Source organism: Chaetodon auriga, chromosome 15, assembly GCF_051107435.1.
Source record: "Chaetodon auriga isolate fChaAug3 chromosome 15, fChaAug3.hap1, whole genome shotgun sequence".
Classification (NCBI taxonomy): Eukaryota; Metazoa; Chordata; class Actinopteri; order Chaetodontiformes; family Chaetodontidae; genus Chaetodon; species Chaetodon auriga.
Window position 1 is genome coordinate 7,895,374 of NC_135088.1, and position 21,298 is coordinate 7,916,671.

A 21,298-nucleotide genomic window follows, 5' to 3' on the forward strand; every position below is an offset into this window, starting at 1 on the left:
TTGTAGCTAAGAATCTGTCTCATTTCCAACGCGGAGAACAGGCACAGTACCTCGTGTAATCTCTTCATCCAGTGCATGTTCGAATCAGGGTGATTTCCGCAACTAGTGAGCCAGCAGCAAGACACACATATAGGCACACACAATCACACGGGCATACACATCGGGACTGGCTGACAGTATCTGCGCTCTAATCAGAATCTTAATTAGTCTGCTAGCAGCGTCCCATTAACATATATGCCTCCTAATTAACTAGGGACACACACATACAGGCGGTGAGAGGCTGAGACAGAGAAATTAAAGATGTTTCTTGAAGTTTCGTGAGATGAGAAAATAAATTAACAAAGCACACTAACAAAAGTAAAGCTTTAATCTGTCAACCTCGTTCTGCCTCGCTGACAGAAAAACAGCTCTGCTCGATTGCTTTGGTAGGCAAGGTCTTCGCTCACCAAATTAAGTTTTAATGTTACAGTACTCTGCTCAGAGAAATGGTTTAGGCCTTGTCACATCGGCTATGTTACCTTGTTTCTGCGTCTGCGTGTTTTTGACCGGACATTATGGAGTGAGTAATCTAAGTTCATACAGTTAGCTTTACCCCACCTCTTCAAGTGACTTGTGTCATCAACCAAAAACCTGTAAGGAAACGGTGTTGGAACAAAGACTTGAGAGGATTCAAAGTAGAAACAACAGGGGACTTATTTGCCAGACAGGAAGGCTTCAAACCACATGTTTGTGGCTACGGGAAACTTCTGGATGTACCATTAAAGGCACTGCTGCCAGACTAACCCACTGATTCTGTTGCTGATTTTCCTGTGTATCTGTGTGAGTCCCTGGAAGCTACCTGTGATTAAGGCTGCTACACTGGAAGGTACAGCACTAATTTATCAGTGATGCTGCGACCGAGTGTTGGTAGAGCAAAGACTTTAATCTTCAGCAGTGTCAAACATGATTCCCACAAGTCAATTATGAAAGTGAAAAGTAGGCTTTTATGTAGGCAAATACACACATACACACACACAATTAAACACACTTCCGGCTTCTCATCTAAGTATTTTCATAGATGAGTCACCCCTTTAAATAATACTGGTATGATATCTTGGCTGAGCAAACACTGCTTCCCTTTGTCAGCTCAATCTGAAACACTGGATGATTTAAAAAAAAAAAAAAAGACCACATGGGTTACGCAAACACACACACACACACACACACACGCTGGTGACCAAAAAGGGTGTTGTGGGTGAAAGATGAAAAGGAGCTTTTTCCATTAGACTCTAATGTCTTTGTTTTAATGCCAGGCCTGCCTACAGTTCTGTGTCATGACTCATGTCCTCCTATCCGGAGCCACCAGAGCTCTATTTCTACACCACCGTGGCTCAGTTTCAAATCTCAGCATCACACAGTGCTCGTATGAAAAAGGCAATGCAAAATTGAAAAGATCTTTGTTGCCATGGGATGCAGATTCGTTTGATTATGCTGGCTTACACTGTGCTGCTTATGCATTTTGAGCACGCACATTATGAGTTGGAGATGGCACAATATCTGCCAACAAACAGCTTCCACTGAAACTTTGGACCGCTTCGGCGCTTTGCCCAGGGGCACTGCGGTTTTTTTTTTGTGGCATCTCATTGATCCCAGCATTATTTCTGCAGAAGCGACGCTCTGTCAGATATTTTAGAGTGTGCCGTCATGTGGCGCCGCTTCATATCAGTGGTCCCTAGTGACGGCTGTCCTCCAGAAACCACATCCTCTGATTAACACCTTCATGTTAGTATCTGAATTTAAACCAGGGAAGTTCTGGGAATGCCTGACTGACTCTTTTACCACAAGATCACCAAAGGACAGACCGCACACGGCACTTTTTGGGGCCAAAGTGTTGCATCAGCTCCACATACTGGGAATCTTTGACCACGTCCATATGACTTGGAGTGAGGATGCTTTGACCACCTACAATTCCAGCACCAGTGAGCAACTTTTCAGGAGCTAAGGCTCACTGTGCATGTAAGATATGGAGGACAAGAACAGAAAAGAGGCTATTTTGAGTGAAAATAAGTTGTAAATAATTGCTGTTCCATCTTAAGATCTTGAAAAGGCAGCTGCGGTATGATGTTATTCTCAGAGATTTGATGAACCGAGCTGTAAGGCCTCTTGGTTGTACAATGCACACTGACTGTTTAGCGTCCAACAGTCATCCTTGAGTACTATACAAAGGCAGCTGATATTGACAGTAATCTACTGTTGACATGGGGCTTAAAGCTTGGAGTACAGTCATTTTTACCAATTATGAAAAAACTCTTTTACTAAAAACTGAGCTTCAGCCTTGATGCGTTGAATCTGTGAACTCCACTGAAATAGTTATTATATGTTTGTCATCTTTTACCATGAGTAACCACTTTTGAATTGCTTCCTTGTGAAGAGCAACTATTTTATGATATCTTAACTCCTTCCCAGTCAACCCTATCCCCAGACAGAATTTTATTATAATTGTTGGACAAATCTGCAAAAACCCTGGACTACATTCAATGACAAATTTTCTCTAATTTATTATTTGTCTGAGGCAACTACAGAATGGTTAGAGAAAGATGATAGTTATGGCAAATAAGCTATGATTAACAGTAGGCAACTTAAGCTGATTGACATAAAGAAAAGATGCTTCACACTAATCCACCACTGCAGTCTACTCCTTAGTTTGTGCTTTGCTACACAAAGGGCACACTGATCATTGCCAATGTAAATCACAAAGCATGGAATCATCCAATAAGGACATAATTCTCATGGAAACTGTGGCAGTGCATCTTTAAGTGTTCCTTGAAGCATATTTATTGGCCTGCTACAGCCAGTTTCCACTCTGACTGATGCTTTAGATTCTCTCATTAAACATAAAAAGGGGATTATGGGTTTGCTGTAACTATTTTTGTTTCCCTCTTCCTGCGATATGTTTAAGAGGACTGTGTTGAGGGTCCTGCCCCAATGGTCCAGCACAGACAGGCCTCGGTACTGAAATGACTGTGTTGCAGGGAGACATGGGCTGCCTCTGATTCAGTGCATGTCTTGGAATTTGCAAATAGCTTTGTTCAAAACTTTCAGCTAAAATAAAGATCAGCTTAGAGTTGATCTGCTGTGTGGCTAAATTATTAAGAGCAGAACTAGTTTTTATTTGTTTGAACTGTTAACATGCGACGAGTTAGAAAGCTGGTCTCATCATCACCATAAAACTTAAACTACTGAATAGGTCGACTCCCAAAACGACATACAGTATATGACTGTTTCCAAAATTCTGTATATCACCATTGTTAATCTCCATCGGTCACAGCTTGCTTTGGTTTAGGCAATGACACTTCTTGGTTAGGTTTAAGATAAGAAGATGGATTAAAAGAAGTACGTTACTGTTACTGATGAGTGCTGACATTTGGCTTCACATGGGACATGAACAATGGCCTCCTGGGTCGAAGTGTTCGTCCATCCCATCTTCCTCCATATGCAGACTGCCTTGCTCTTTTTACGTCACCTGACTTCCTCCTTCGCTTCGCTCCTGCCATAATTAATACAGCCACTAGAGGTTGCCGCATCATAAAAGACGTAAATAATGGTCGTAATAACCTTCTTGCGCAGATGATCTACACAGCTGTTTTTATGGTGACAATGAGCTGAAACTTTCTGTCAGAGTGAGACCAATGGGAGTGCGCTGATATTATTATAGCAGTAGCAGCATCTTTCAACTCCAGATAAGCATTATTTCCCTCACTGTTTTAATGTGTATTACTGATCTCTGGGATGTGAAGCCTTGAAATTGAAATGCAAATGCATGAGCAGTGGATTGGAAAATTTACACTGCCGGCGAGTCTAAAAGTGACCTTGTACCTACTGAACTTTGAAATAAAGTTGTCTCAAAGCAAACTTTGGCCATCAGTATTAAATCTCCAAATCACATAAAAGTGTACCTGAAAAAAAAAATGGTGGACTTGAGGATTGAGGTCTGAGTAACTTCGCTGATAGCTTTAAGTGTCATGTTGTTTGTACCTGTTGTGCAAATGAAACCCAAATTGTATTATGCAAAGTTCATTCTGGCATGATAAGATATGAGTTGTTATCATGGGTGCGTAAATCTGGTCTGATTGGGGTTTTTTGGTGAGCAACAAATGTTGAATATAAATGTCCTCACATGCCTGCATAAACAAAATTTTAGCAAAGAATTTGAATAAACTGGTAAACATGTTTGGTGTGAAGTCCCATTAATCAAAAAATACTTCCTTTCTTCTCAGGTTCCTCTTTCCTCCAAACTAGTGCAAGAATGAACACTCACAGGTTTAGAACTGTATACAATATTTATTGACAATGTATTCATTTCCATAGGTTTTTCATAGTAAAGACAGACACTGACTTTTACAGGGCTTATCTTTGAGAGGGGTACAGCTCTGGGCTTCTGGGAATGTTCTCGTGAGTGGCACATACAAGGAGTTTTCAAGGTGGAGGGTGTTGAGAGGGTAAGAAGGATTGATGCTCCTTGGAGTGAAGTCCAGGGCAGCAGGAGGCTAAGGCTTCTTCTGTGAGTGTGTGCAAACATACACTGTCACCAAGATGTGTCATTTAGGCTTTTAGGATGTCAGGCTGTCCTTGCTCTCCAGAGAAGACTCTGCTGTCTGATAAAACCTTGCATTTCCAAGAAACCTTCAAAAAACCAGTGTGTAGGATTTAGTGAGGTTGCAGATTGCTACCAAATGAGCCCCCCTCACCTCACCCTCCTCTTCTAAGCATGTAGGAGAACCTATGGTGGCCAGTAAAAACATGAAAAACGCGAAAGGCGCTCTCTAGAGTCAGTGTAAGGTTTGACCATTGTTTGCTACTATAGAAACATGGCGGTGCAACATGGGGGACTCCGTGAAGGATGACCTCTGTAGCTACGAAGAGCTCCTTCTAAGGTAATGAAAGCACAATGATTTATATGTTCGGGTGATTAAGCAGTAGTATGAGTCTTCTGCCAATAGATCCCGCTAAATCCTACAAACTGGACCTTTTAACTTTCCAGGAGTGAAGAAAAAAAGCCATTTCAAACCTTGTCCGACCATGTATTTTTTGAAACTTTACACAAGGGACCATGAAAGGAGTTTGTAAGCATACATGCCGTTGAGTTTTCACAGTCCCCGTAGGACAATGTAATCATTCTGTATCGTATAAATGTGAAAATTGGCAAAATTGGATTTACAAGGTTTTGCCAAACAACAGTGTTTGCTGTTTTTTTTTATACAGGAGTATAGAAGTATAAAAATATATGAAACAAAAAAGCGCTGTGAAGTACAAACACGTATTCAAAGTGTAGAACTCATGAAGCAGACCTTTCTTGCCAGTTGTCGGTGTGCTTTGGAAACACATTACTGTCTGGCCGACATACATCCACGATACACTCTCACACTCAAATACACCACATCATACCACACACAGCATTGCTCTGAAGATTAAGAAATCTAGTCGTATTGGGTGGGTTGAGACTTGTCTATGGCTGAGGTGGATTTAGTACCTTAATGTCTATGGTGTTTAGAGTCTGCCAATGCTGAAAAAGGTGTAAGACTGTTAGTACTGTTAAGTGTGTACTTTATACAGTATTACGGGATTTGTGTTAAACAGAGAAAGCAAACAAATTGCAGAGAAAACATGAAAAAAACTCACAAAGGTACTTTTCTTTCAGTACAATTCTTGAGTTTAAAGTTGTAGTTAGTTGTCGGTAGTGTGAATTGTGCTGACCTGAGATGGTTGACTTTAGGGCTGATGCAAAGGCGTCACTAGCCTCGTTGTCACTTGACCCTTTGTGTGTGTGTGTGTGTGTGTGTGTGTGTGTGTGTGTGTGTCTGTTTGAAAACATTGGTTGGTACAATTGTTGTACTTTTGCTGACACATTACAGCAAATACATGCTGCAAAAGAATATCAACTACATTCATGAATACATGTTACATTTTGGCAAAACCAAAGAAATGTGCTTTTACAAATAGAGCAAAAATCAACAAAAAAAGTGATCAAGTGACACTGTAAAACAGACTATTTACATTGTTTCACACCAGCCTTTGCATTCTCGTAACATTACAGTAGAAATGATATTGAAAATGTCTTTTGTATTTACTCTTTTGAGCTCATAAGTAATTATTTACAGGAATAATATGTTCCAATTGCTGATTAATAATATACTATCTGATATATACATATTTTATTTAAATAGGTTTTTTTTGGGGACATGATCCCAAATTTGAGTTCAACTCATAGTCATCTATAGGAAAATTTACAAAGCCAATAATCAGTTTTCTAATAGAAGTCAGAATCCATCTGGATTCCTTCACATATTTGTAGTTTCTTTTACACTTACAAAATAAATAAATCTGTTTGAGAGAAAGGTATATTAAAAACAAGAAATATAGGAAGAATTTTGTTGACATAATCACCAGAACTACCAAAAAAAAAAACAAACAAACAAAAAAAACCATAACAATTTACTTAGTTTGTGCACTTTTCAACACCTAGATCAACACAATGTGAACATGGTTCATTTTGATGAGTAACATGTAAACACCAGTGAGGTGAAAGTCCACAGTTCAGACTGAACTGGACTTTATTGTAAGTTAGAACTATGCACAACGCTCAGCCGGAGTTCACATTTCAGTTTTTGGGCAGTGCTTGTGAAAACGCAACACCGTGTCATTCTCCAACAGCCGCAACTGTTACATAAATGCTTTATAGAAAAATGTAAATACTATCAATATCATCATCAATATTTGCAATACCAATCAGACATACTCTTTATAACTGAATTACAGACTTATACGTATATGTATGCTCATTTGTGAGTTGAGTTAAACACAAAAAGCACAAATGAAATGAAACAATTCAGTGAGGAAGGAGAAAGTGATCAACAACAGAATATCAAGGTGTTACTACTATACAGAGCATGCAGTGAGACATAACTGTATGTGGCTACATTTTAAGTAAACAATTAGAGTACGAATGGTTAAGTGTGAGTAAATTAGATCTCCGTTGTTTTAGGTTAACGCAAGAGAAGCACGTGAGACAAAGGAGACAAAGGCTCTAGTTACTATTTCTCATTTCTGAAAGATATTTGGAGTTGCCTTCGCTTCCTTTCTGTGGCAGCTTTTTTACGTGGGCTCCTCCAACTCGAATTCCACATTTCAGTCTTTGATGAATGAGTTGGTACTTTGTGTGTGCAGAGAAGAAGAGGCCATTAACACCAGAGCTCATTTCTACAAAGAGTGTGGCAAATCTGTGGTGAGGGGGATCTTACACTCTTGTGTATTGCAGCCCTAGTTGTATTTTTTATGTTTGAACCTTGCTGTAACTGAGACATAAAGTGTGATCATGGCCATATTAATAAAGTTCCTTCTTAAGACAGCCCCCATAAGCACCAGGTATTAGAAGAACTACGGTACAGCCTCTATGGCTTTTAAGAAATTGTGTGCAAAATCTTTTATAAAATCTATCTTGTGTACATACAGTCAAAAGCACAGCATCATTGGTAAATAATCTGTAATTATTTGTAATAAGTTCATTTTGGACTTACGGCTATGTCCTTTATGACTGTTAACCCATTTTTCAATCTGGAAACAATACATGATTAAGAGGTTTTAAACTTAGAATAATTATAATAATCTGGTTTGGGAGACAGTATATAAACCCACTGGCAACAAAAAGAAAAATAATCTCCATTAAAAACTGATATTGAAATGATGCTTTCAAAAGCTGATATTTGATGATTTTTGTGCTTTTTATGCGTCCTGGGGTTTCGGTGGAGTCCTTTCAGTTTCGCCATGTGTTCTTTTTGAACCTTGATAGAGTAATCATAGCTAATAAAGTGCCTGTCAGCAGCTCTGAAGACTTTTTGATCAGTATTGTTAATATGAATCCAAAAAAGTGAGAATAGAGAGCTGAAACTGGAATTTTGCAGGCTGTACTGTCCTTCCAATAGCTGCTATACAGGTGATATTTACAATACACTTACTTAAAAACTAAACTACTTTCATCAAAAACAGTCCACCCCAAAGACCTCCATACCATGTATTTGTGCTTTGGAGTAAAATCCACTTTTACTAATTACAAGAAGATATAAATAATCCAATTTGGCTGAAGACAAATATTTTACATTTTCTTTCTTAGAAATTGCTCTGAATCTTTTTGTTCTGTACTCTCTTTGAACAGTTTGACTCTGTATCAGCTTTACGTTTATTTGCATCCATCTGTGACCTTCAACAGGCTTCTTGAATGCAATCTGAGTTAAAACCTGGAAGCTTTGTAATGATCTTAGTTGATATTACTTAATGATACCGCATTAAAAAGGTTTTGAAGTGAGAAAAGGCTCAGAAATAAATGATATAGTTCTCCCAATATATTAAAGTAGAAAAAGGTTGATACATGATATTGTAAATTGTGAATTTCAGGCCCTTTTTTATATTAGTATGAAATTAATTCTACTAACAATACATGTTGTTTCTTGGACAGAATTAATCATAGAAAATCCTGTTGACCTGAAGTTGCTTCAGCACTTTTAGGTTGTGTCAGTGAAAGTATTAAATATGTCAACTTGTCAATTTGTGTCGAACTGATATGAAAGTTGGCAATGAATTATGTATTCTGTAACTGTAACATGATAGAAACATAAAAAAAATGCAAACAAACATTTGAAAAATAAATGTCAAGATACACAATTCACAACATATGTAAAATTTTAAACAATTCCTCAGGAACAGGCACCTTATATGTTTGTAATCTCTCCTCTATAAGGTTTTCACGTGTTAGCCAGCAAATGTGGTATTCCAAGATATGACGGATCTAGTCCTGAATGTAGGAATTCAGTCCAGTTTTACAAGATCACATAAAAAAATGAAACAACCCATATACAAACAAGAAATGAGCGACATATTTTGCTGTTTGTTCTTGCCCTCACTAACGTCCTTTTTTTTTTTTTTTTCTTTTAATTGACATAGTAGAGCCAGTAAACAATGTTGAAGAAGGAAAAGACAGTTGGGAAGATCATCCTCGACCACTTGTCAATAGAGTTTACATCAGTCAAGTCTGGGATGGTGATCTTTAGCTGCGAAGCGCGCCTCCGTAGTCGGCTCTTCTTCTGAGCCATGTGGCACTCCAGTGTGTTTCGGCCAAAGTTGTGCCTGGCCAGTCCTGGTTTGCGGTACTGTAGAGTCGAGCTGTCGTATGTCAGCATGGTATTTCGTGGGTCATTGAGACCCAGAGCGAGCTCTGAGACGCCCATGTCGTTCTTGATATCCAGAGTGCCCAAAAGGATGTTTTCATGTGGGTCCATCTACCCAAGGAAAAAAGTCAAGTTTGTCTCAGGTATTAATATCTTGCAACATGTTTTTCTCCAATAAATCACACTTTTTACATTATTAAAATAAGTTTTTGGTTACCTTATTCTTTTGGTCGCCAAGTCCAATTGCTGCGTCATCCACAAAGATTGGTTCCCACATCGAGTCATGGCCGTCAAGATCCCTTTGTTTCATTCTTGCATACAGAGTATCGTCTCTGCCAACTACGTTCCCCACCAGCCACTGCAAGCAGATAGAATCGCCATGGTTACTTAGCAGCTGAAAAGTAGTGGAGGGGTTTTGTTTATGTAGGCGGGTATAAGTTGGCATCAATGCATATTTTATAAAATAATGAAATCCTTGTGTTCACAAGTAACTCAAGTATTTCTCTTGTTATCAGTGGATTTCCTTTGCCTTCACTTGATGTTACAAGATACTAATGCAACCATTTTTCTGCTCAGTTCTAAACATTGTTTTGTATTCAACTGCTATCCGCATGTTTGTGCGCAGCCAAGTTAAGGATGGCCATTTTGCATCTCTGCTAGCAAGCATTTGGTCCATGTCAGCTGGGAGCACAACATGGGAATGTGAACCTCTTTCAAAACAAAGAACCAAGTGGCTCAGAGGCCTTATTTTCCTCTGTTTCAGCTGGCAACATGTCACATTCAAACAGAGATGGTACAAGCTTATGTAGGCTGGCTTTACTTGGCACAGTGAAGGCAAGAAACATTAGGTCAACCCTCCATTTGAAGTGGTGACATTTCTTTTCTTTGCAAGTAATTATGCTGAGCTCTTTGGACGGCTTCATGAATAATTAAATAAAAATTCCATTGCAAAGTAAAGAAGATGTTTGATTCTGTGAATCTAGAGCAAAGGAAACTGCTGCTAATGTGAGCACAAGGGAGCTCATGAGGAGAATGGGAAGGGAACATCAGTCCTTTCTCAATGAAACTAAAAGTTCTGTAAACTGCAGAGGCAAGCCAAGCTGTTCTTACCTTGTTTGGATCCATCCGCATCTTTTCGTTGTTGGCTGTAGCTATCTTCTCAGCTGCCCTTTTCTGGCGCTGAGGGCCCCGTCCAAAGAAGATGTAGTTTACTAGCGCATACTCCAGCAGAGCCAGGAAGACAAAGACGAAGCAGCCCATAAGGTACATGTCTATTGCCTTGACATAGGGGATTTTGGGGAGGGTTTCCCTCAGGTGAGTGTTAATGGTAGTCATGGTGAGCACCGTGGTAATACCTGGTGGAGAAAGACCACATTCACTACATGATGACAGAAATGCTGTGAATCAAGAACAAATAAGTGGAGTGAGCACTCACACTTTTGCCTTTCGCATCCCTCTTTCAATGCACCTAAAACCTGACTGCACTGTTCTGCCTGAATGTGTGGCAGTTTTAATCCATCCAACTGCAAGACATCATTGCGATCAACTTGATCTGTGCTTCATTAAGCCTGTCAGGATCAATGAAAACAAGGGACTTACCCCCATGACTTCAAACTACACATTGGGAGATGAGCTAAAAGACGTGCACCTGAAGCGGTGCAGGCATTTGCAATTCAAATGTCAACCTTGGTCTTGTTCATTAGCAGAGAACACCTACTGAGAAAAGTTGTAGACTTACTCTCCCAGCATGCTGTGGGGATAGTTACTGTCAGATTGACTGTGCATATCAACGTGTTGCATTTGTGCTTATCATGAGTGGCACACTAACTCTTGCGAGCAGTTATTTAATTTAATATTTTTGTTGTTTTAGCAAAGCACTGGCTCCTGGATGGTGTGTGCTTACAATAGTGTGTGCGTGCAGTTTTAGCTACATGCAGGAATTACAAATGGTATGAGAGTCCAGATTCTAAAGCTTAAATGCAATTTTCCATTGCATTATAAAATAACTGTGTGCTCAGCTCTTATAGCACTCATGAATCCTCCCCCGCACACCTGTATACTCTACACTGAAAGCACACACAAAGCGTGATTATTTAAGGCAATTTCTATTGAGAGCCTCTGTAAACAATTCCTGAATTATTATACAGCTGTCACAACGCTGTCAGGTGACCACCACTCAAAATAGGATTCAGGCAATTTTCCCAAGCTGTTGCTGCAAGAGCTTAACAATAACAACAAAGGATTTCTGCCGTGCTGTGGCCATGTGAATCAGCCCTTACAGGTCCATTTTAATGCCTGAAACCAGGTCAGAGAAAAGTGGTTCCTGAATCTAGTGTAGACTGGGGTTGACCGAACATTTCCCAACTCTGCTGACCCACCTCCATTATGGAGCATTACCTTTTTTTTTTTCATTAAATCCCATGCATGCTTTCCCCCCGGATCACTAAATGCAGCTCAGTCGTCAATCAGCGAAATTGCCTTGTCGACTAAAGCGAGGGATGGGTAGAAGGATGGATGAAGCTGGGTGGATGGAGCTGGGTGAAAAGAAGGCAGGGAGCTTCCGATAAACACAGAGTAAGCTAGAAGCTCAATACAAACCTCACAGGCTACATGGGGTTTACATAATCAAGGATGACAGGAGGGGAAATAGTGACTTCCCGAAAAGAACGGACACTCTGGAATCAGAGTGGAAACAAATCACTTCATAATACGTTTGTGGAACACAGCAACATTTGTTCTCGTGAGATGGATATTTGACCCTGTTAACATCCATGGTGATTGTGAAAGACAAGAAAACATAGTGTGGTTGTGGATCAGTGCAGTGCAACGCTGCTTTCCTCATGATCATGTCTAGATTTAATAAAGACACGGAGCTCGGTAATAAATGACTGGATTTATAAAGGTAAGGATGAGATGAAACGGTTGAATAAATTGGATTCCTCACAATGTCAAAGCCTTCACAGCAGTGAAAAGTGCTTCTGTGATGATGAATATTGTGAAATTCTTGCCGCTATAAGGCATTGTATTTTATATGAGACGCAGGTCAAGCAGGTCTTCTACAACCGAAAGCTTTTCCCTTTGTGAGTGTATTCAGTGTTTAGGCAACAGATTTCCCTGTCTGACTTAATGTGAAATATGCTGTAAATCTTTTATTTTCCTCAACTTGTCAGTGGTCCCTGTCTCTATTTGCCCTTCAAGTGAGTGATGTGAATGTTATGAGGTGAAATTGGAAAGAAAAAAAAAATCTATGAATTGCTTTCTCTTGGATTTCCCCGGTCAGTCTATTTCAGTGCCAGTGCAATCTTCGTCTAAGTGTCCACCGCAGTTTCAACGTGTCCTGCCTATCCATCTATATTTGTGATGCCGGCCTCACCTAGAGCCACTCTGGCAGCAGAGGCGTCGTAGTTGATCCAGAAGGAGACCCAGGAGAGGATGGTGATAAGTATAGAAGGCATGTATGTCTGCAGGATGAAGTACCCGATGTTTCTCTTCAGCTTAAAACTCAGGGACAGGCGAGGGTAAGCACCTGCCGAGACGGGACAGGGGGAGAAAAAAGAGCGAGCGAAAGCGCCATTAGTTGATGTATTTTTTGCAGTATGTGCCACAGCTGCGAGGTATCCGGGACTTTGTTTTCTGATAACGCTATTTTAGAGATAACTGTCCCTTACAGTGTATATTTTGAGATGTTCTCAGCCAAAAAGTCTTCCAACAAAACAATCTCAGATCTGCCACCGCTATGGTGAAGGGAAGGTGCCAAATCTTACTTGTTTCAGGTTATATTCAGGTTGAATGTTTGTTTTGGTGATTCAAAGCAACCAAAGTTGACTGTTGGTACGGGATGGGGTAAGAATGCCAGTTCCTGTCAGGCATTTTGTGCACCTAGTCCTTAATCCTGGGTTTGGAAACCATGTACAAAAAGGGATAACATCATTCAAACGTCCACCATGGTCTGATGTTATTCCTTTTTTTCCCCTTCTTTTCTATTAATCTGTTACTCCATAACAAAGATAGTGAAACACTCTGATCATAATTTCTCTGAGCTTAAGGTAAAGATTTCAAATGACTTGCTTTGTCAGTAACTAAAGAAATGGAAAGACAATCAGTGAAAAGTAGCCAAACCTTTGATCAGGCCCTCTGGCTTGATAAATGGTCAAAACAGCTGACTGATTATGAACTGATTGATTAGTTTTCAGTTGATTGTGCATGTGATTTTTTTTTTTCTCTCTGCTTATCTCTGCTCCTTTTGAAACAAACCCACAGCGAGGTATTGGAAATTGTAGCAGAACACGTATTTCTCTCTTTGGGGGATTGGCTGTATTTTGGTTTGAGTCACATTACAGCGGAATGGAAAAAGGCTCCACGAGAAGCGCAAGAACACACTGCAATACGCAGTTTACTGTAAAGCCATGCAGGAACAGAAAAGGGATGAGATCGTTTTAATGAAATCAACAACAATCCACTACCAATGTCCTCTTGGTATGTCAGTTAGCTAATGTTAGCATGAGCCACAGAGGGACTCACTGAATAATTTTTTTATAAAGTCAGGAAACAACTCGGGTAGAAAACAACAGGACGGAGGTGCAATAGTGCATATTTATAATTCATAAGGACAACAATGATATTGCTGATCCTTGGAGTGAAACATGACACTTGTATTGGGTAAACGCCCGGGCACTTGTGCTGACGTTTGCATCTCTGAGTGACCCCCAGGTCGGTCCCTCCTATATTGCAATAGACAGCACGTGAAAGGGGAATCCCTTGTCCATTTTATCTCTGTATAACGTAATAAAACCAGGCACACTGCAGGGACGCTCTTGAGTAGACTTGCATGCATTTTAATGGACAACAAACAGACACACACGCACACAAACATTGTGAATTCATCAGGACTGTTATGTTATTAAAAGGGTTGTGGGTTTGTGTGACCCCTGCAGACAAAACAAACCCTCTCATTGGCCGAGTCCCTATTCTCCTACTGCATTCATGTCCTCATCTCATTCAATACAGTACCCAGAAACTGTATTCAGCAGAACCGCGGTCCCGCTTACATTTGCTTGCTTGCATGACAAATTCATGAATATGAAAATGCAGAGGAGATGAATATTTCATTGTATCTGACAGCATTCTTTTTGTTTATTGCTGTTAAATAAGTCATGGTGTCTTCTGTCTCCCAGGACAGCATTTCATTCAAAGGTTTGCATGTGGGTTTGCACATTTACATAACATTGTGCATTTCTGGAAATTAGTGGATGCTGTTTTCATATCAGTAAGTACAAACAATCAAATGAGTCCCTATTTATGAACTGCCATATTGACCTCTTTGCAGCTCGTATAATGATACTGAAGTACTCCTAAGAGACAGAAACTAAAATATAAATATATATATATATATATATATATTCTAAAAAAGTATTAAGTGTGTATATGTAAAGAAAAACTGAACACATAATGTATGCTTCAAGAACAAATATATATTACCGACCTAATAATGTTGACTAGCCTAACTTGGTCTCTTTTATTATTGGTGTGATTCATGCATTTTATTACCTGTAGAGAAGACGACATTCTTGGAGATGAGCTTATGATCCACAATGGAGAACTGGGGCAGTTCAATCTTGTCCACCCCCGTCACAGCATTGTCTCCTCCTCGCCAGTAGAACTCAATGTCATCTGTAGTGTAACCATCTGAGGTAGGGCAGAGAGAACAGGATTTACTGAGGATTGCTAATGGCCTGTATATATGTTCATAATCATGTCCCATCTGGATCCCGTACCATCCAGTTAATTAATCACTTGGCACTTGACTGGATTGCCTCTGCCACTATTTTACAGTCTGCTGACAGCAGACGCAGTGACCAGTTTTTCCAAAAGGAAAGCAGGAATTACATCATACTTATATTTTTTGTAAATGCATTTACATTATGAATACATTTGCTTGTTTGCTACTACAGTGTGTATCTTGTATATTAAGAAGAAAATGTGCTATCTAAATTGGGATACACTGGTGAGAATGAATGGAAATGTCAAGTAGCAACTCATAATTATTCAATCAATCTTTTTTTGAAAAGTACCTGCACCAGCAGCCTGTTATTATTACTATTATTATTATTATTTTATATGCAAAAGTATCCACTTGTGTGCTCTTGACTCTTCTTGACTCCTCAGTTGTGATAGTGCAGCATGATATAACCTTGGAAACACTCAGCAAAAGTGCTGCGTAGTGAATTTTTTAACAGATTTCTTTAACCTTGATTCATAAGCACACACACAGTTCACAGTTCAGCTGCCCGGTACAATCACATAATGGCCTATAGTGGGCCGCCGAGCAGCGCCACCGCAGTGCCGTGCCTTGTACGAGTGCACCTCAACATCAAAATCTGAGACACCCGTGAGCAACGCACATGCTGATGTCTTGGTACTGTATTCTTGACAATAACTCAATTATGAAAAAGCCTGTTAAAACTATAAATTATGAAATCAAGTTGAGCATATAACATTCCACATAGTAGCTGAGGGAACCCCTTCTGTATGGACTAAATATATATGAGTCAACTTTATTATGTTTTGTTCCATGGGCAACTCAATTATTAAATACTAAGAGCAAGAATGATTAAATAAGCAGGCTTGGCGTCCATTTTCATCACTAAAACTCAGTAAAATCTCCAAAGGGACATGAAGCAAGTCCATTAATATTAATCTTAGGCAAATCTACTCGCTCTTTTGCTCTCATTTTGGCCAAATCAGTGGGGACACGGACAGCAAAGCGGGCAGTGGGCAGGAGCAATAAATGATTGAGTAACATGGTACTCTGTAGTTAGAGCTCAAGACAAGTGGTGTTGAAAAAGAAAAGTAGAAAATCTTCATCAGACCATGAAACTTGGCTCTTGCATAATCCACTGCCTACTGTCTGCTGCGGTGCAGTTGTCATGTCTGCTGACTTCAGGGCATAAGAGTATTGGTCTCAGAGAGTGGAAGGAGACGAGGACAGACAGGAGACAGCTGGGGTTGGTGCACTTTTTTAGAAGGGTGGCTCGAAACTGTGAAGAACACTGTTTAAAAAAAAAAAAAAAAAAAAAAAAAGCCCTGCAAAGCAACATGTACAGCAGACAAGCTTGTTTTAAATCAGAAATGGTGATATTGCGTTTCCATTCTGGCATTCTTTAGGGCTACACATGTTGACACACTGCTAATTCTTATAATGCAACACAGTGAGGATGCTATATTTTGCAGATAGCAAGCTAGCAGCGCTACGTTACCTCACAGTTCTGACAGCTCGTCACGATGAGTGTATCGAAGTGTGAACTTGCTCGACTGAGAGGCAGGAGGCCAAGAGCTGCGTTACATTTTGCTGCCTCGAGACAAACAACCGAATGCTGCAGTCTTACATCATGAAACTGTTAAAACTGTTCAGCCGCTCATAATGTGCATGTGTGCTGTTGCATTTTTAGGGAACAGCAGGAGATGGATTAAACGACGGGAATGTTTTCAGTAACTAAACATGCAACGTAATAATCGTTCAGGATGGTTGCAACAGTTGTTACGGCTGCATGTTTGCTACAGTGGGGATTTGCTTGCATGTCAGTCGAGTTCGGTTGAGCGAGTCATTTGATTGCTTGCGTGGAAGTTGGCTCTTTTTTTACATTAGTGCGACCATTATTCTGTCGAATGCTGATGATGGGCAGATTTAGCTGCGAGAAAGTGAATTAACATGTCTGATTTGCATGAGTATGTACAGCGTGTGTGTGTGTGTGTGTGTGTGTGTGTGTGTGTCGGCGGTGATGACAGGGACGGGCTGGATGAGAATGAAAGCGTGTTTGACAGAACAATTTAGAGGGAGCTCCCACGCTGTTTCATTGATTACTGCACACAATATAGACCGTCATACCATACGTCCTTCCTCCCCTGGTCTCCTTTTCTCCCCCTCTCTTCTCTGACTTGTTCTGTTTTTATCTCCCTTTCTCCCACCACTTTTTCCATTTGATTACACTCCTCTCCCCTCGCTTATTTCTCTGTCAGAACCACTCTTATGTGTCCATCTATCTTTCACTCAACCTTCCCTCTTCTTTCCCTCCCCCATACCCTGCTCTGCTTAATTAATACTTGTGTGACCTATTTAGTTGCTCTGAATTATTAAAGCAGACTCTTCAGCGGATGCTCTCAACACCCTCTGACATCTCTTGTTCGTCTTGATGAAAGTGGAGTCGGGCGCTCGGTGCATTCAAAAACAGAATGCTGCTTTTAGTCTCTCAAAAACAATGTAGTTCCAAAACATCCATGTACAGTATAGATCGGGTAGTCATATCGCATCAGCGTCATCATCATCACCTCACCTAATCGATGAAATCTCAGAATATATTCCAAAGGCAATAAGTAGCCAAAGGACGGATGCTAAAATGAGATTAATGTGTTCTCTCAGTTCCAGTAAAAAGCCTGGCAACTGCATTTTGAACCAGCTGCAGACGATTAAGTGCTTCTCTACTAAGTGCAGAGTATAAGGAAATTATATTAGTCGAGATGGGATGAAATAAAGGCAGGTCAGGTCAGGGGCAGACAGAAATAACTTAATTTTGGATACATTTCTTAAGTGGTCAAACCGCGGCTGAATAACCTCCCCTACTTGAAATTCAAAATTTAAAGTTCGGTCCCAGCAGATCGTCCCCAGCGGATGAAAAGCTCGTTTTATTGTCGACCCCTTGATCTTGTGCCGCCACCGCTTGTACACAGGATATATCAAAATCTAAAGGAGATTGCCATTGAAATGTACAGCAGTCATTCCCCCCTAGAGGGGGGGCTCTTTCTATTTTGCACGTTCGTTTTGTACCACCTCTTAGCTCCACCCAACGCTTTTTGTATCACAGCGTGTAATACACATAACAGCCTGTCCAGGGGCACTAACGCAAGTTTAAACAATTACCTACGTCATAAGCAACACACAACAACTGCACACACTTCCAGTAAAGAGGAGTCGATGCCTCGGTGCAAACTGTGCGTATATGAAGTCAATGATTCGATCCCGGCTTCATATTATTGATTGTTCAGCTTCACACGTTATTGAGGCTGACTTTGCAGTTTCTCACCTTCATACTAAAATTATTACATCACAGTGTTTGGCACAGATAGATCGGCCTGATTCCCATTACACGTGGAAATAACCGAAAGGATTAAAGTGAGAGTGAAAAATGAAAGAGGAAAAAAGACATGATCTGCAATACATCACAGACAAGAGGGAGTTAGTCTGCAGTATAACTGTTAACTGTGAATAGAGGAAATTAGCTCATTGATTCCTCAGTGGCATGAGATGCAAACTCATCCTTTCAGAGGAAAAAAAGGGAAAAAGGACACTATGGGTGTGACAATATGTATTTTACACTAGCACAAGGGCTTCTCTCAAAGTCTGGGAGCGTTGGCAGCCTAAAAATAAATGAAATTGTTCATGATAGCATCAGAGGAGATAACAATACAATACTAAAGCTATTTAACTGGGACTCTGGCATATCTCCCTGACCAAATCTGACTCCAGGCCTTTTTATCAAGCTTATGAAATAATGTCTCAGTTGATTTGTTTTAATGGGCAAAGAAGGATTTTGGAGACAGATAAAACACTGGCTTTGATATTGCTTTGGGCAAAACATAATCATGAATAACAAAGTTTTTTTTTTTTAACTTCTGAACGGCACTTTGAAACATCATACACCTGTAATAAAGAGTAATAATAAACACTATTGTTGCTGTGACATACATTCGGAAGCACTGACAACAATCAAAATATCCCTCTGCCTGATTTTCTCCACAGACTGATTCAATCACCATGAATAGTAAAATTGTGAATTTTGACACCGCCACACGAGCCTTTAGATCCAGGAATTACACAAGGCGGATGGGGGAATGTGTGTAAATGCTGAAACTTACGATACAACACATAAGGTCCATTAACTACACAGTTCAACCCAACCAGGTTGGTAAACCTGACTCTTTCCACACTTTACAGAAGGAACTGCGTGTCAACCCAATGCACAGACAAAGGCAAACACATGCATATTAATCTCATAACACATACGTGTTTGCATGGACACACGACAAATGGGCTCTTTAAATCAAACCCCCCTGAACAACACTGACTCTCTGTCCCCTCTGTGAGCCGAGAAGGCCACTTCACTCTTAAATATGTCTCAGATAAATTTTTGATTCCACGCAGTTCAAAGCCACTTTAATGTCAGTCCTGGTGTCCAATTAAAAACGGCTTCAAACTTAAGCACTACACAGCAAGCAGTAACCGACTGCATGCCCTGGACAGGGGTAGAACATCTGAAGTTAAGATAAATAAATAAGCCATGCAAGCCCATGTGAAGAAACCATTCACACCCCAGAGGACGTGCGCGGTCTCTAAAAATGGGCTCTGATGGGCACAGATAGAAAGAGAGATAGTCAGTGAAAGTGGCTGTGTCCATATGATGTGGATCGCTGGTGCAGAAAATATAACTATTACTTGGTAGAGATGCTGTAATGAAATGATAGTTTCATTGCGAGCGCACCGCTGCTGTGTGAAACAAGACGCAATGTGCCTCTCAGTCTACACAGAAATAAACAGGGATGTCTTCATCTGTGCGGCGATGCATGTGTGAGGATCTGAATGTGTCAGTGACTGCAAGTTTGTCTTCACTTGCGTTCGAGTTCTGTTTCGGTGCTTTTTTCAAAGCAAATTCCCAGTTTTGCTGTCTCCTGAACAGCCATCTGCAGTCACACCTATGCTAAAGCTAAAGCAGCTAATCTGGACAAAGAAAGCTTCAGTGTATTCAGTGTTTAATGGCTGAGTGACCCCACTCCTCTCATGATTTATTGAATAGGTGCACAGCTGCTGCACTTATGAAGTCAGTGTTACATCGTTTACCAGGTACAGTCAGCTTCCTGTAAAGGTAGAGCTACTATACAGCACTGTATATACTGTACATGGTAAACTACATTACTGTAACAGTGACCCAGAACATCTGAGGTTTAACCCTTTTAAATAATGCAAGCAAAGGTATTTCCTTGAACTGAGGTGAAATCCTGTGTGGCCTACTACGTTGCATTGAGGTCCTGGATTACGCATGCATTATAGAGATGCTGAGCAAGTAGTAAGAGAACAGATGCAGGGTGACGGCTTGCAGAGTTATAAGCCCAACCCTTATCCGACACAGCTGAACGTGAGGCTGAGTTAGTGCGGTATTACAGCCAAGTTTATTTTGCCTCATAATAAAAAAAATGCTAGCATCTACAGAGTATTTTTATTATGTGCTTGGTCCTTATTAAGCCCTTAGAGCTGTAAAAACATTACAGACAACAGTACAGTCTGAGGAAGAACAAGGAAATATGTTCTGTACCTCCTCTCATGTCGTGTGTTCATATCCAGAGTGTGGTAATTTTTATCACTTGTATCTATCATAGTTATGGCGTTTGTTTCTAGATAAGCCAACACAGAGTTGAGTTATGAGCAAAGAGTTAATACACCATCTCACAGCTCTACCTGGATCATAAACGTGGAATGAGGAGAACCCAGTGAGATTTTCTTTAACTAGAAGTCGGATTTATCCTTAAGGACTGACCACACCCTGTGTTTTATGACATTATCTCTGCTGTCTTAAAGTTCGGGCCATATCTCGACACATAAACCCACACCTTGCGTCTTGTTACACCCTGTTATGATTGTTGAAGTGAAGTGAAGTGCTTTTTTTCTGTCATTGGTCTGCTTGTGATAATGGTGTAGATCATCTGCTCAATCAGGGTTAGTGAAATCAGGTTTGTATGATGAGCTGTTAAAAGGTTCCCTGTGGAGTTTTTGACCTCTAGCAGCACTATGGATCCGCTTCTCTATGAGTCAGTCTGCATGCGTATGTGCCCAGATGACACATGGCTTTACACTATTCCACAAATCTATGGGTGGTGGTAACATGCAAAGACATGTAGTTATGTGCAAACACAGACAGGGAAGAAGAAAAGTGCACCCTAGGAAACATGGATGTAAATAATGTTCAATTTTAAATACTTAAAAATAGAATTTTTATAGGGAAGAAAAGGCATTTGACATAAATAATTCCTGTACTACCATGTGATGTAAATGAAAT

General features: G+C 40.2%; 1 protein-coding gene across 1 annotated transcript in view; it reads right to left on the reverse strand.

Moving 5' to 3' along the window:
* Positions 1 to 4,300: 4,300 nt before the first annotated feature.
* The window catches only part of gabrb2b (gamma-aminobutyric acid type A receptor subunit beta2b), a 59,904-nt gene continuing 42,906 nt past the window's right edge, over positions 4,301 to 21,298 (reverse strand). Inside the window, exons 6-10 of the mRNA XM_076750113.1 lie at positions 14,745 to 14,882; positions 12,571 to 12,723; positions 10,308 to 10,552; positions 9,415 to 9,555; positions 4,301 to 9,308 (exon numbers count right to left, since the gene is read on the reverse strand). Coding sequence (XP_076606228.1) covers positions 8,961 to 9,308; positions 9,415 to 9,555; positions 10,308 to 10,552; positions 12,571 to 12,723; positions 14,745 to 14,882 — 1,025 coding nt within the window. The 3' untranslated portion in view covers positions 4,301 to 8,960. The remainder of the gene's footprint in view (positions 9,309 to 9,414; positions 9,556 to 10,307; positions 10,553 to 12,570; positions 12,724 to 14,744; positions 14,883 to 21,298) is intronic.